Source organism: Piliocolobus tephrosceles, chromosome X (assembly GCF_002776525.5).
Source record: "Piliocolobus tephrosceles isolate RC106 chromosome X, ASM277652v3, whole genome shotgun sequence".
NCBI classification, from domain to species: Eukaryota; Metazoa; Chordata; class Mammalia; order Primates; family Cercopithecidae; genus Piliocolobus; species Piliocolobus tephrosceles.
The window spans coordinates 16,256,798-16,271,451 of record NC_045455.1 but is presented as its reverse complement, the minus strand read 5'-3'; the positions used below and the strand labels follow the sequence as shown (position 1 = coordinate 16,271,451).

The window sequence follows — 14,654 nt, the reverse complement described above, 5'->3', positions numbered from 1 at the left end:
GATAAGTCTGGGCAAAATAAAATTGCAAGTAACCCCACTGTTTGAGAATGCATAGACTTGGCCAGCTTGAAAATCAGCCTGTCATCAAAGGGTTTCGTGACTCCTCTCCCTTTGAGAAACATGTAGAATAAATCAAGGATTATTAGTTGGTATTCTATAGCTTTTACTACCTCAGTGTTATAACATTTAATAGTTTGGAATGTTGAGTAATTGGAGTTGAAATTATTTTCTTTTGTTGAGAACACTCTCATAGGGACAAAAGTTTAATCTAGTTCCTGTAACTAGAGGTTTTTTATGATGTTCTCTCACATTTCTGTATGGTTTGGGGAAGAGAGGATCTACATAGATTTCATTTTTATTACAGGTCAGCATTGAGCTATACAATTAACACAAAGAGTATATGATGAATACATTTTGCTCAAATGACATTTCCTGGTAATTTTTTAAAGTTTTATTCTAAAGAACTCTTTCTCTTGTGTTGTCTTCCTTTAACAGCCCACTTTTCCTGTAGGTCCCGCGATAGGGACAAATACGGCTATTAGCTTTGCTCCTTACCTAGCACCTGTAACCCCCGGAGTTGGGTTAGTCCCAACGGAAATTCTGCCCACCACGCCTGTTATTGTTCCCGGAAGTCCGCCGGTCACTGTCCCGGGCTCAACTGCAACTCAGAAACTTCTCAGGACTGACAAACTGGAGGTACTTCAATTCTATTTGTGTTTTGAGATGCATTTGTGGTAGAAGTATACTTCTGTATAAGTGATTGCTTGTAAGATATTAATTCAGTCCTGCAAAATAGCCATGTAAACACACACACACACACACACACAAACTCTCACCTAAAACCCATGCATTTATAACTCTATGGTTTGAAGTTAAGGCCAAGTATAAAGGAAATTAGTCTATGGAAAAGACTAGTTTTAACACAGACAAAAATCAGCTGCATGGAATATGCGTTTAAGGGAAAAATATTAAACAATCAATGGAACAGTGACTCAATCATAATGCAGCCTATAGAGATGGCTCCAGGTCCTGAAGGCCTCCTCATGTCAAGATGTAACCCTTGTAAGACCCTGGAAAGTTCTGGAAACTGGTGGGCCAAGAGCCCAGCAACCAGGGCAGCCAAGGACACTCAGGGAGAGTGGTGGGAGGAAGTAGGACTACACCTATTTACCAGCTGGTATGATCATATTTCAATATCTCAAGAACAAGCATGGCTGCTCTAGTATGTTCTGGAATATTAGTTCTGATTGTGTTGTTGCTAAACAGGGGAAATTGGAGGATAAGTAAATTTAGTTTTTTGTTTTGTTTTGTTTTGAGACAGAGTTTTGCTCTTGTTGCCCAGGCTGGAGTGCAATGGCCCAATCTCGGCTCACCACAACCTCCTCTGCCCGGGTTCAAGTGATTCTCCTGCCTCAGCCTCCCAAGTAGCTGGGATTACAGGCATGTGCCACCACCCTTGGCCAATTTTGTATTTTTAGTAGACACAGGGTTTCTCCATGTTGGTCAGGCTGGTCTCGAACTCCCAATCTCAGGTGATCCACCAGCCTCGGCCTCCCAAAGTGCTGGGATTACAGGCATGAGCCACGCCGCCCGGCCCGTAAATTTCGTTATTAATTGAGATTTTTCTTTAACCTCAATTGTTCTATAACATTCAAGAAAACAAGTTCCTATGTATAAAAAACATCCTTAAGTTATGAATCAAACCAAACCTCCTATACTTTGTTAGGTACAATTTCTCTTTAATCAGAGCTATAGAACTCATCTATCTATCTTACTGCTATATCCCTGTGATATTCACTACAGCATTTTATAAGGGTGTATAAAGATTCTCATAGATTTTTCAGAGAGCTCCTTTAATTTCATTACTGATTAAAGGTGTTAGGTGACGCATCCGGTTAGGACGTAAATACACAGTGCTTTCTGTTAGTGGGATTATTAGAGAATGTTCTTTCAATGTGCGTTTGTTTAAATATTAACCCAATAAACTTTGAGGGCAATAAAATGTGGCTGCCTAATAACCTGTGAAAGTTTTAAAACTCAGAATTTCAAACTGCAAATATTTTATAAGATATTTATTTTTTAATTTAGTTTCTATCTGGATGCCCAGATGAAGAGAATGAAACTCTAATTGTTACTGTTTTGAAAAGATCCAGCCTATCCTTGTCAATTACTGAATAGACCTTTTACAGGACTGGAAAAGTGTTTTGGGCTCCACCTGCTGGACCCACGGAGCTTTTGTGTTCAGTATGTGACTGTATTTTAGAAAACAAATTAAATCAGCGGAATTGGGAACAAACAGTCCTTCCCAACAGGGCTGGTAGACAAAGACGTGTAAAAATGAATCACAATGATTTTAGCAGAGCGACTTTTGGTTCATTTCAAACCAGGAATTAAGTCAGCTGCACACAGAGCACCTTGGTAGGAGCTTGAGGGCTGGTCCACACCTATGATGCTATCAGACAGAAGTCATTCCACTGATGGAGGAAGGCTTGCTTAGAATCTGTGGGAACATCTTAGTGATTTTTTATTTTGTGCATTTTATGAACTAAAGATAGAATGTTGGCTAATATCCAAGTAGGAGGAAACAATTAACAATCTGGTGATTCATGCTGTTTACGTTCAACCTGGCTTGGTAACTGGTCAGTGAAACAGTATTTCCTAAGTTTGTCTGACATTCACAATACTTGAATTTCATGTCAGGGGCCCTTCATATAACATCACTAATGATCAACATGATGATCACTTACATATCCACTTTGGAATTGGAGCCTAAAAAGAAATAACTTACAATTCTACTCATAATTATTTCCTGCTAATATTTATAAGCAGAGAAGAATTATACAAGCAATATGCATATGTTATTTATGCAATTTCATGTTATCTATATTCAGGGCATAATTAAGAATACTCTTCAAATTCTAAAGAAATATTTTTTCATACAGTAAAATCTTGATCCACCAGAATTCTCAGGGGATGGAGAATCCTAGTTACTTGAGATTTCAGGATAATTTAGCATTAAAGAATTTTAAAAATAAACTATTTCCCTCCATTTCTTTCTTTCTCTGTATCTCTTGCCATATTTCTCTCCTTTTTTGTCTTTTTTTTTTTTCTTTTCTGTGCTGTCAAAAATAGAATAGTGACCTTAAAAATGAAAATTTTGGTGTCTTAGATATTGTTCTTCTGATTTATGGTTATGTTATCTTTGTAGAGCAGGAGAGAAGGAGTGGGAAACAGGAGTGTTCAGATTCACCCCACCCCACCTCCTCAGAGAGAGGAGGAACATGTTTGTCGTCATTTTCCCTGATTCTTTTTGTACAGCTGGTAGCTTGATCGATGGTGAAATTATCCCTCCACACACACAAAAAAAACTATAGCATTCTCAGAATTGTCATCCGAGTAGGAGATTGAAGATACAGAGAGAGGTAGATTATAGGTGATTGGTAGATAATAGATTATTGGTAGGTAAGCAGGTATATACATAGGTAACTAGATTAGATAGATGATTAATTAATTGATAGATTTTAGATGGATAAGTAGATGATAGATGATGGCTGGATGGACAGATGATGGATGGATGGATGATGGATGGATGGTAGGTAGATAAATGGTAGATAACATTAGTAATTGCAGTTTTTACCATTAAAATAATGATCAATTAACAGATAATAGATGGACGGATGGATAGATGGATAGGTGGATGGATAGATGAATAATAGATAATAGATGGATAGATTGATAAATGATAGATAATAGATGGATGAATGAACAGACGGATAGACGATTGGATAGATTGATTGATGGTAGATAATAGATGAAGGAATGGATGCATGGATAAATAGATGACAGATGATAGATACATGGATGGATGGATGGACAGACAGACAGACAGATAGATAGATGGATAGCTGCATAATATGCCTCCCAGGGACAATGGAGGCCTTGTTGCTTTTCCTTTGTTATTTTAGCTGAACGGCAGATTTCGGATTATTTTCTCAATACAGATTTTCGCCCTAGAAAAGGGGGTAAAAGAAAACTCAAATGAGTGTCTCAGAGATTGTGGTTACCTGGGTTCTGGATAATCAGTCTTTTCTTATCAGTGGTACAAGAGCCACCATTGAAAGCGAGGCAGCCTCCGCTCCTCCCGCGGTGGCCGGGACCGCAGGGGCGCCTGGGCTCAGGCTTGCCTCTGCAGCGCGGCTCTTATTCCCTGTCTTAGGTATGCAGGGAGTTCCAGCGAGGAAACTGTGCCCGGGGAGAGACCGACTGCCGCTTTGCACACCCCGCAGACAGCACCATGATCGACACAAGTGACAACACCGTAACCGTTTGTATGGATTACATAAAGGGGCGTTGCATGAGGGAGAAATGCAAATATTTTCACCCTCCTGCACACTTGCAGGCCAAAATCAAAGCTGCGCAGCACCAAGCCAACCAAGCTGCGGTGGCCGCCCAGGCAGCCGCGGCCGCGGCCACAGTCATGGTAAGTGCGGCCACCCGCCGCCCCTGCACCCTGGCGCCTCTGCGGAGGCCGCTCCGGGCTGGGACTTGGATGTTCTTCCCAACACTCGGGAAACATGGAAGGCTGCTACTCCTGCTGCTCCGCTGCCTAAGTTTTGCTGTTGTTTTCCCCCTTTTTGTTTTGTTTTGTTTTCCCCTCCTGCCCTTCTTCAGCACAATAAGTAAATCCCTCAGGTGCAGGGAAAGCCCTGGGGTCCCTGAGCTCCGTTCCCCACTCCCAGGGCAGCGGAGATTGAGTGTGCTCACTTAGGGTCTTCTTAAGAGAGGCTCAGGGCCTTGTAATGAACATGAAGGTGGGCACCGCTTCAGAGAGGGGAAAGAAAGGCGCATTTCTGCACCTGAGCACCAGGAGGCAACCAGCTCCTTGGAGCAGCCGCGGAGGACTGCTGTGGCCTAAGAGAGGCCCAGCGAGTCATCTGGCTTTTCGCTACTCCCATTCTCTCCTCTTCTTGCACTTATCACAAGGGCAGTGCTGGTCCCATTCCCCACCGCAGTGAGATTTTATGCAGAATAGCAATGAATGAAACAGATGAAAGTGGAGCCATCCTGGCTGATGCAGGAAAAAAAAAAAATGACCTGTGACCTAGGCTTGCTCTCCTGAGTCACCTACTGTCATTAGAGACCAGCAGTACATCATTATCATGGCCTGGGAGCCTGCTCAGAATCTCAGTGAGCCTAACTGTCCCTTAGAGACCAGATGCACCATTATTAGGATCACCCAGAAGCCTGTGGAGCCTCCAGAATCCTCAGCCTCGCCCCAGACCTCAGGGAATCAGAATTTAAATTGTAAAACATCCCCCAGGTGTTTCGTATTCACATTAATATTTGAGAAGCACCTGCCTAGACACTGCTTATCAAACTTGGCTACATTTTGGAACAACCTGAAGGGTCTGATCTGACATCTGTCCCTTTCCCTGAAGTTTCTTATTTTCTTACTTAGTTGGTCTGGTGTGGCCTGAGCAGTGACTTTTTTTTTTAAAGACAAGGTCTCTGTCATCCAGGCTGGAGTGCAGTGGAATGATCAGGGGTCACTGTAGCTTTAAACTCCTGGGCTCAAGTGATCCTTCCACCTCAGCCTCCTGAGTAGCTGGCTCCAGGCCCATCTAAGTTCTAAATTTTTTGTAGAGACAGGGTCTCGCCCTATTGTCCAGGCTAGTCTCAAACTCCTGGGATCAAGCAATTCTCACACCTTTACCTCCCAACGTGTTGGGATTACAGGTGCGAGCTACCACACCTGGTGACAGTAGCATTTTTTAAAAGCTTCCAGGTGATTCCAATGCACCACAAAGTTTGAGAACCTCTGCATCAGGTTGCAGAAGTTTCTGCAGTTAATTTGTTTTCATGTGAGCGCTCTGGCTTATCAGAAGTCTGTGTTAATATGTGATAGGCACTCATTCTTTTCAAAAAATTTAATGAGACCATGCATCTGGCACTTGCTGGGTAGAATAAATAAATCAGGCAGGTTTCCTTGCCCTCAAGGAGTTTGGAGTTAGTAACTGAGAGCAATAAAATGCTCCTCAATGACATGATAGAAATGCTTAATCGGGTCCAGAAGGCATGAAGGACTCAGTGGCCAGTCCTCCCTCAAGAAGGAGAGCTATGACTGCAGAGATGAAAAGTACAGTTTGAAAACACCTTGTTCTAGCTAGCAACCACCACCTCACACACTGATTACTGATTAAAATGGAAGGGTAGCTGTCACACAAACAAGTTCACCATTACTCAACATTGTTTGCACAAATGTTTATTAAGGCATGGACCTGCAATCAGTGATAGGGATACAGCAAGAAAGGCAACGTCTGCCCTGAGGTAATCACCACTGGGTGCGGAGCATGTGGTTATAGAGACCTTTCCAATCCGAGCTGCTTATTTCCACGCACCTTGAGCACAGGGCACTTCATCTAAATCACTGTTTTTCTTTTGTTTGATCTCTGAGTCCTTTTCTTATCCATTTAGTGTCCTTTCCTCTTGTCCTTCTCATGCTTATGTTATTGGACATAATGCTGATTTTTCTGAGTGAATTCCTATATATGTGGAGATGTATGTATCTACACAAGAGGGTCAATAAAAAACAGAGAAATTCTCCCCTTTTTTGTTCTAGTAAAAGAGTAGTTTCCAAAACTCATTTTAATTGGGAATGGGAAGGAGGGGAGTAAACTGATCACTTAAGGCTGATAAAAAAGGAATTCTTTTAGAGCACAAATGAGGTCCTTGACACATTTTGCCAATGTGGAATCCATTCTACTATCCACCTAGTGAGGATCTCATCCCATAAGAAGTAAGATTTTTTTTTTCCTTGTAATCATTATTTTAGGCCAGCTCCAACTTATCCTAATTGCTGTGTTGATTGATGGGTACTAAGAACATATTTTTTCATAAAATTTGTTTATTTGTTTGTTTTTTGAGACAGAGTCTTGCTCTGTCACCCAGGCTGGAGTGTGGTGGCACGATCTTGGCTCACTGGAGCCTCCGCCTCCCAGGTTCAGGAGATTCTTCAGCACCAGCCTCCCGAGTAGCTGGGACCACAGGTTCATGCCACCATGCCTAGCTAATTGTCGTATTTTTAGTAGAGATGGGCTCAGGAATGCCTGGGTTCAGAAACTTCAGACCCAACAGGTCACTCTCTCCTTTCCCTTGCCTACTTCTCTCACTATAGCCACACCATTCTCTAAGGTCAGCTTCTCTACAGGACCTGGGATCAAGGCTTTGGACATCTATAGGGATGCATTCTTACATCTTTTGACAAGAGAGAGAATGGTGTCTTTTATACCAGCTCAAATTAGATATTGGGGCGGGGGAAGAAGTTAAACGTCATTTTGGTGGCTGTCCCTGTGGTCAGTGACAGGATGCCGTGATTGACTCAGCCTGGGTCCCAGTGGCTATCCTTGGTCACTGAGGTATGGAATGAGGCCCTGATAATATGAAAATATTAGTCCTTCAAGTAAAAGCATATCTCAAAGATATTGTGGGTTTGGTTCTAGACCACTGCAATGAAGCGAGTATCACAATAGAACAAATCACATGAATGTTTTGGTTTCCCAGTGCGTATAAAAGTTATGTTTCCACTATACTGTGGTCTATTAAATGTGCAAGAACATTATGTCTAAAGAATATATACACACCTTAATTTTAAAATATTGCTTTAAAAATGCTAACCAACAACCGGAGGTTTTAGTGAGTCGTATCTTTTTGCTGGTGGAAGATGTTGCCTTGATGTTGATGGCTGCTGACTGATCAGGGTGGTGATTGGTGAAAGTTGTGATGACTGTGGTAATTTGTTAAAAATAAGACAACAATGAACTTTCCCACATTGATTGACTCTTCCTTTTATGAAAGATTTCTCTGTAGCATGCAATGTTATTTGATAGCATTTTGCCCAGAGTAGAGCTTCTTTCAAAATTGGAGTCAATCCTCCAAAACCCTGCTGCTACTTTGCCAACTAAGTTTATATACTTTGCTAAATCCTTTGGTGTCATTTCAACAATGTTCACAGCATCTTAGCCAAGAGTAGAACCCATCTCAAGAAAGTTCTTTCTTTGCTGCTCCATGAAGCAACTCCTCAGCCATTAAAGTTTATCATGAAATTGTAGCAATTCGCTCACATCTTCAGGCTCTACTTCTATTAAGAATTCTAGTTCTCTTGCTATTTCCATTATATCTGCAGTTACTTTCTCCATTTAAGTCTTGAACCCCTCAAAGTCTTCCACGAGGATTGGAATTAACTTCTTTCAAACTCCTGTTCATGTTGATATTTTGATCTTCCATGAATCATGAATATTCTTAATGGCATCTAGAATGGTGAATCCTTTACAGGTTTTCAGTTTACTTTGCCCAGATCCATCAGAGGAATCACTATCTATTGCAGCTACGGCCTTACAAAATTTATATCTTAATTAGTAAGACTTGACAGTTGAAATAACTCCTTGATCTATGGGCTGCAGAATAGCTGTTGTGTTAGGAGGCATGAAAACAACATGAATCTCCTTGTACATCTCCACCAGACCCCTTGGGTGATGAGGTGCATTGTCATTGAACAGTAATATTTTGAAACAAATCTTTTTTTTTCTGAGCAGTAGGTCTCAACTGTGGGCTTAAAACATTCAGTAAACCATGTTGTCAATACATATACTGTCATCCAGGCTTTGTTGTTTCATTTCTAGAGCATAGGCAGAGTAGATTTAGCATAATTCATAAAGGCCCTAGAATTTTCAGAATGGTAAATGAGCATTGGCTTCAACTTAAATTCACCAGCTGCATTAGCTTCTAGCAAAAGTTGGCTGCTGTACTTTGAAGGTTTGAAGCCAGTCTTGACTACTCTGTAGCTCTGAAAGTCCTGGTTGATATCTTCCAATATCTGGCTTTTTTGTCTACATTGACATCTGTTCTTTAGTGTGGCCACCTTCATCAGTGATTTTAGCTAGATCTTCTGAATAACTTGCTGCAGCTTCTTCATCAGCCCTTGCTGCTCACCATGCACTTTTATGTTATGGAGACGGCTTGTTGGCTTCAACCTTGTGAACCAATCTCTGCTAACTTCCAACTGTTCTTTTGTATCTTCCTCTCTCCTTTCAGCCTTCATAGAATTGAGGAGAGTCAGGACCTTGCTGTAAGTTAGGTTTTCAGCCAGCGTGGTGGCTCCTGCCTGTAATCCCAACACTTTGTGGGGCAGAGGTGGGTGGATCACTGGAAGCCAGGAGTTTGAGACCAGCCTGGCTAACATGGTGAAACCCCATCTCTGCTAAAAATACAAAAATTAGCTGGGCATGGTGGCACATGGCTATAATTCTAGCTACTCAAAGAGCTGAGGCATGAGAATCGCTTGAACCTTTGAAGGCAGAGGTTGCAGTGAACTGAGATCGTGCCACTGCACTCCAGCCTGGGTGACAGAGTGAGACTCTGCCTCAAGAAAATAAATAAATAAATAAATAAATAAATAAATAAATAAATAAGGCACTGGTTTAAGGGAATGCTATGGCTGGTTAGATCTGTCCAGCCCACTAAAATTTTTTCCACATCGGCAATAAGGCTGTTTTGCTTTCTTATCATTTGTATGTTCACTGGAGTAGCACTTTTAATTTCCTTCAAGAACTTTCCCTTTGCAGTCACAACATGGATAACCTTGGCACAAGAAGCGTAGCTTTTAGCATATCCTGGCTTTCGATATGCCTTCCTTACTAAGCTTAATCATTTCTAGCTCCAATATGGAGTATGTATTTTAAGTAATAATGTGTGACTCTTTCTTTCACTTGAACACTTAGAGGCCATTTAAAGTTATTAATTGGCCTAATTTCAATATAATTTTGTCTCAGAGAATAGGGAGGCCTGAGGAAGGAGAGAGAGGGGTGACAGCCAGTGAGTGGAGCAGTCAGACCATGCATGGTATTTATCGATTAAGTTTGCGGCATGGTTCATGGTGCCCCAAAACAATTAAAATAGTAATATCAAACATCACTGATCACAAATCATCATAAGAGATATAATAACATTAAATTTTAAAATATTGTGAGAATTACCAAAATGTGACAAAGACACAAAGTTAGCACACGCTGTTGGAAAAATGACTCTGATAGACTTAACATAGGGTTGCCACAAACCTTCAATTTTGAAAAACTGAAGTATCTGCGAAGTACCATATAACAAAGTGCAATAAAACAACCTATGCCTGTACTTATTAACACAACATATCAAGGTACTAATAATGACCTTAGGACTGAGCCCTGATTTCATCTTCCTGTTTTCTCAATGGACCATTTCTAACATCTGCAACCAATACATACTTCAGTCATTAAAGGAACAATGCACCTAGTATATGTCAGTGATAGATGACCTGGGCTGATGGGGATAAGAGGGAAAATGGCCATTTACACAAACAGGTCATTTCCCTGCTGCATTTCTTCAAGTCAAAGCTGTACTCTTCTGTGTACCCTTGTACACATTTTCACATTACATTCATGGTTACATTCATCAAGCTGCATAAAGATTATTGCAGTGGATGCCAACAGTGTTAGTTACCATAGTTTCTTGGATTGTTACACCATGCCCAAATTTGGAGTTCTGATAAGTCAGAGGATCTTGGAGCATCATCAAAGACAACCCAAAGGAATGTAGTTTCAGAACAAAAGCCAGGTTCTTTCTGACAATGACATGAAAATTACTGAATCTGTCATGTGTTTTTAGTTGAAGTGAGAGGCTCATTTGAAACCAGCCTAGGTGCTGTTGGATAAAGTCAAAGTATTGCTACTCTAATGGCAAAATTACTCAGTACATGGAAGAAAAACTATTATTTTCTTTCCTTATCTAAAAGGACAAACAGGAGTGATGAATGCAGTTAGAAGATATTAATATTCCATTCACCTGACTTCCATATATAAACCCCAAGCATTTCCAGGGTACAATTTATATTATTGTCTGGAGATTTCCCACTTATTTTAATTAGATGCTTAAAAAGAATGGAAAGTTTTGACTCCAGAATAAAAGACATTTATTTCCTTTAGAGTCTTATTCTTTTAAATACTTCTTAAAACATAACCATCACAATCACCGGAATTTTTTAAACATGAGAATAAGCCAGACAGAACTTCTCTTCGGTAGTGTTAACACAAAAGGTGTCTGATCTTCATACAAGCAATCTTTGTTCACATACACCAAAATGGAGTGACACAAGGAAAGAACCATTTTGCAAAAGGAAACAGGACAAGCGGCCATCAGCTAGATATGTTTTGATTGTTCAGGAAAGTCTGTACAGGAACTTTGATTGGCATCCTACTTGTCTACCTTCTTTCCTACTTTAAAGTGACAGCTCTGATCATTGTTGTCAGTGTTTTCTGACCCCTCAGATTTGGTCTTTGCCTTTCATGCCTGATGTGGGCAGTTGGTTCGATTACCTTGACTTGTAGGTGGATTGGTCCTCAATTAAAAAAAATAAAAGCCTAACTGCCCATAGAACCTCCTCTGACTCATCACCCACGCTCACCAAACTGGAGAGGCCCAGAGAAGCAAAGGCTCAGAATGTTGGTGATGCCAGCCAGATGGATTCCAAGTGGCTGATACATAGTGAGGACTCAATTAACTGTCTTGGTGCTTAAGGAGGATCTTAGGATACACTGGGCTTGGTGATCTATGAGATCTGTTCTAAGCCTGAAGATCTTTCAATGTAGGTAAACATATGCCAGCAGTCAAAATCACTGAAAACTGAGCATCTGTATATGAAAATGCTACATTATAACATGATTATTCATCCACATGGATTTTTAAATTACATTCTCCACATACCTGCTTCACCGTGTGAGATGAACAGCATGTTAATATGCACACCCCACCCTCCAAGACCTCAGTGTTTACTTAAACAGGAGAGATTGGCCTCTAATAAAGAAAACTCACGCCATGGAATGATATAAAGAGATACACGTCACTGCCCTGCTCACTCTAGTGTTCTCAGTTTTTATACATTCCTAGATTATTCTAAATTCTATGGAAATTAAGTTTCATCACACTAAGGCCAGAAGAAGAACATTAACCTTCCAGGTGACAATCCTAAAGGGAAATGTTTATTAATTTTCATTGTACTTGGAGACTTCATTAAATGGTTCCTTGTTAAGTCAAGTTTTTGTTCATGAATATCAGCCTTTGGAGACACAATCGCTCTTCTAGTTAACATGTTGGAAAAGATCAACCCATTAGTGGATTCATTCTGCAAATACTTAGGATTGCAAGTGGGAAGGGAAAAATTGAGTCCAGAAAGTTAAGGCCAAAATGATTTTGAGTTTAATGATCCAGTTCATGTTCTCAACGTGCTCCATGAGAATAGGCTTTGTAACCTTCTTCAGCTGATGCAAATTAACTGAAGCTCAAAAAACAAAACAAAAGAAAACCCTGCACTACTTAATAATGCAAAGCTGTGCAAGGATGGAAGATTCGAAACAAAAATGGCATTATGGAAGTTACATGATGTCAAAGTTACATGCGAGGAAAGAATATCCAGTACACAGAAGTTTTGTTAGCTCATTGTTTTTAATGTTCACAATTGTACTTTCACAACATTGATTTCATGTTATTCAATGGCCCTGATCAAAACTACCTTCCAAAACATTTTCTTCTCCATTGGCCATTCTAAATCTCTTCTCTGCCTGTAGTTCTTTCTACTTTATTTCTAGTCTCTTCCCCTCCACAGCTCTCCTCTTATCCCCTCTTATCTCCATACATTTTATCCTGAATTATAAAACAACAATAAACATCCTTTATCCAGGAAAATGTCATTAACTGTTTCCCATGTTAGTACTATCTCATGTCAAATGACAAAGTTCTGTTTCAAAACTTTAGAATATAATATTTGTATTTATTAGACAAACCTTAGGGATTTACCTATTGTGCTAAACATAGAAAAGGGTATTTCATTTTTTATTTGCATTGGAGCAATTCCTTTGAATTATTTATTTGCATAGAATTCCATCATAGAATTTTTAATTTTGTTTTTTTTTTCACAACAAGTAACAAAGAATATGAAAATTTTTCATTGTGGTCTAAATCAATCCATATTTGTTTTTATTTCAGTTGTTTAAATGAAACTGTCTTCCCAAAATTATGGTTCTAAGTTAAAGATATTATTTTACTTCTAATCTTTCAAGCAGTTCTTTGCTATTATTTTTAGCTGTTTGCTATTTTTAGCTGTTGTATGTGTTCTTTCCAAGAGTTCCACTTTTCATTAATGGGGTTGCTCACTGACTGTAGCTAAAAGTACAAAGAGAATTACTAAATAGAAATTATTTTGATACCGGGGGACACTAAATACCTTTTAAAGGGTATTTTCTTAGTATAATCCGGTAAGTTGTTTGAGATAAATGAAATGAACATTTCCAATGTAGTAGAAAACAGAATGGATGATAAGTTGGTTCTTAGAAACAGGATGATGGAAGAAAAGTGGGGAATTCTGGAAACTCACTATTTAAATTCAAGACACTAAATTTGGAACTTTAGTCCACTTGACAAGACTCACACTAGCAGAGTGAAGACAAGAATTGAGACAATTATCCACATGATTCAGACAAAAAATAAAGATCCAAACCCAACAGTTTCGCCTAAATAATCTTGTGTTTGAATATTTTTTTGCCTGAATTTTTTGTCTCAGTTCGCCACTTCATTTTGTTAGGCCAGCTATGAATTTTAAATTATTTTTATGAAAAATTTCAACTTGGGTCTTATCCTTACTCGATGGATTCATTATTTCATATTTGAAAACTAACTTATCAGAAGTTCTTCAATCCTATGGCCCTTACAAATTTTGCATTTTTTTCTGAAGCAATATAAAAAATGCTTATGGTGTGTATGCAAGCTGCTGTTTTAATTAACTTTCCTGAATTTCAAACATCTATATTTTACTCTCTTATATGCTTTTAACTAAGGTATAGTAGATGCATTTTTGCTTCAATACTAATTTAAGGTGTAATATTCATTTCTTTAGAGAACATTTTTGTTGTTGTGCATGCCTAGTGTTTTGTACGTTGTATATTGCATTCAGAATATTTTTTTCCTTCTCACCTATCCACAATGCAATGCCGTTCCCATGATGCACCTCTGCTTGCTGTTTACCTGTATGTTAATTCGCTTGAATCCCATTGGCCCACTGCCATCATGTGCTCGCTGCCTGTTATTAAAAGACTCAGTCGACTGCCAAAGCAATGAAGCGACCTCTCGAAGCAACTGTAGACCTGGTACTTTGACCTTTCACCTTTCGCTTTGCATGTAGCTTTTCAGAGAACCATCTGAGATTTGTATTACTTGTAAAATATTGGTTGCGAACAATCATTATTATTAATTTATGGAAAAAATCCAATAAGGTGTTTAGCCATCTCATCCTCATACGTAATCTGTGAAATAAATTAATCCTAACAAATTTTAATACCTTTTCCAAAAGAGTGAAGCAAATTTAAATTATTTGACTCAGAAAATGTTCATTATAATTCTTATTAACCTTTAAATTCAAGAAATTGTCATTTAGTTAAATAAAAGAATAGGTATTAATAATAACACCAATGCTTCCTCCCCCTTAGAATAGTTTAACTCATTTTAAAAGCTGAAGCCATTTTTTTGTTGTTGTTGTTGCTTGATAGTTTTTCTTTTCCTTAGTTGAGATGCTACCG

At 39.3% G+C, this 14,654-nt stretch overlaps 1 protein-coding gene and 1 long non-coding RNA gene across 6 annotated transcripts in view; one reads left to right on the top strand and one right to left on the bottom strand.

The window, feature by feature from the left end:
* Positions 1-14,654, bottom strand: part of LOC111546577 — a 128,966-nt gene that overhangs the window by 43,068 nt on the left and 71,244 nt on the right. The gene's annotated exons all lie outside the window — the stretch shown is intronic.
* Positions 1-14,654, top strand: part of MBNL2 (muscleblind like splicing regulator 2) — a 172,539-nt gene that overhangs the window by 119,760 nt on the left and 38,125 nt on the right. For all 4 annotated transcript variants that reach the window (XM_023218042.1, XM_023218045.1, XM_023218046.1 and 1 more), the window contains exons 4-5: positions 496-696; positions 4,217-4,480. In XM_023218042.1, coding sequence (XP_023073810.1) covers positions 496-696; positions 4,217-4,480 — 465 coding nt within the window. The remainder of the gene's footprint in view (positions 1-495; positions 697-4,216; positions 4,481-14,654) is intronic.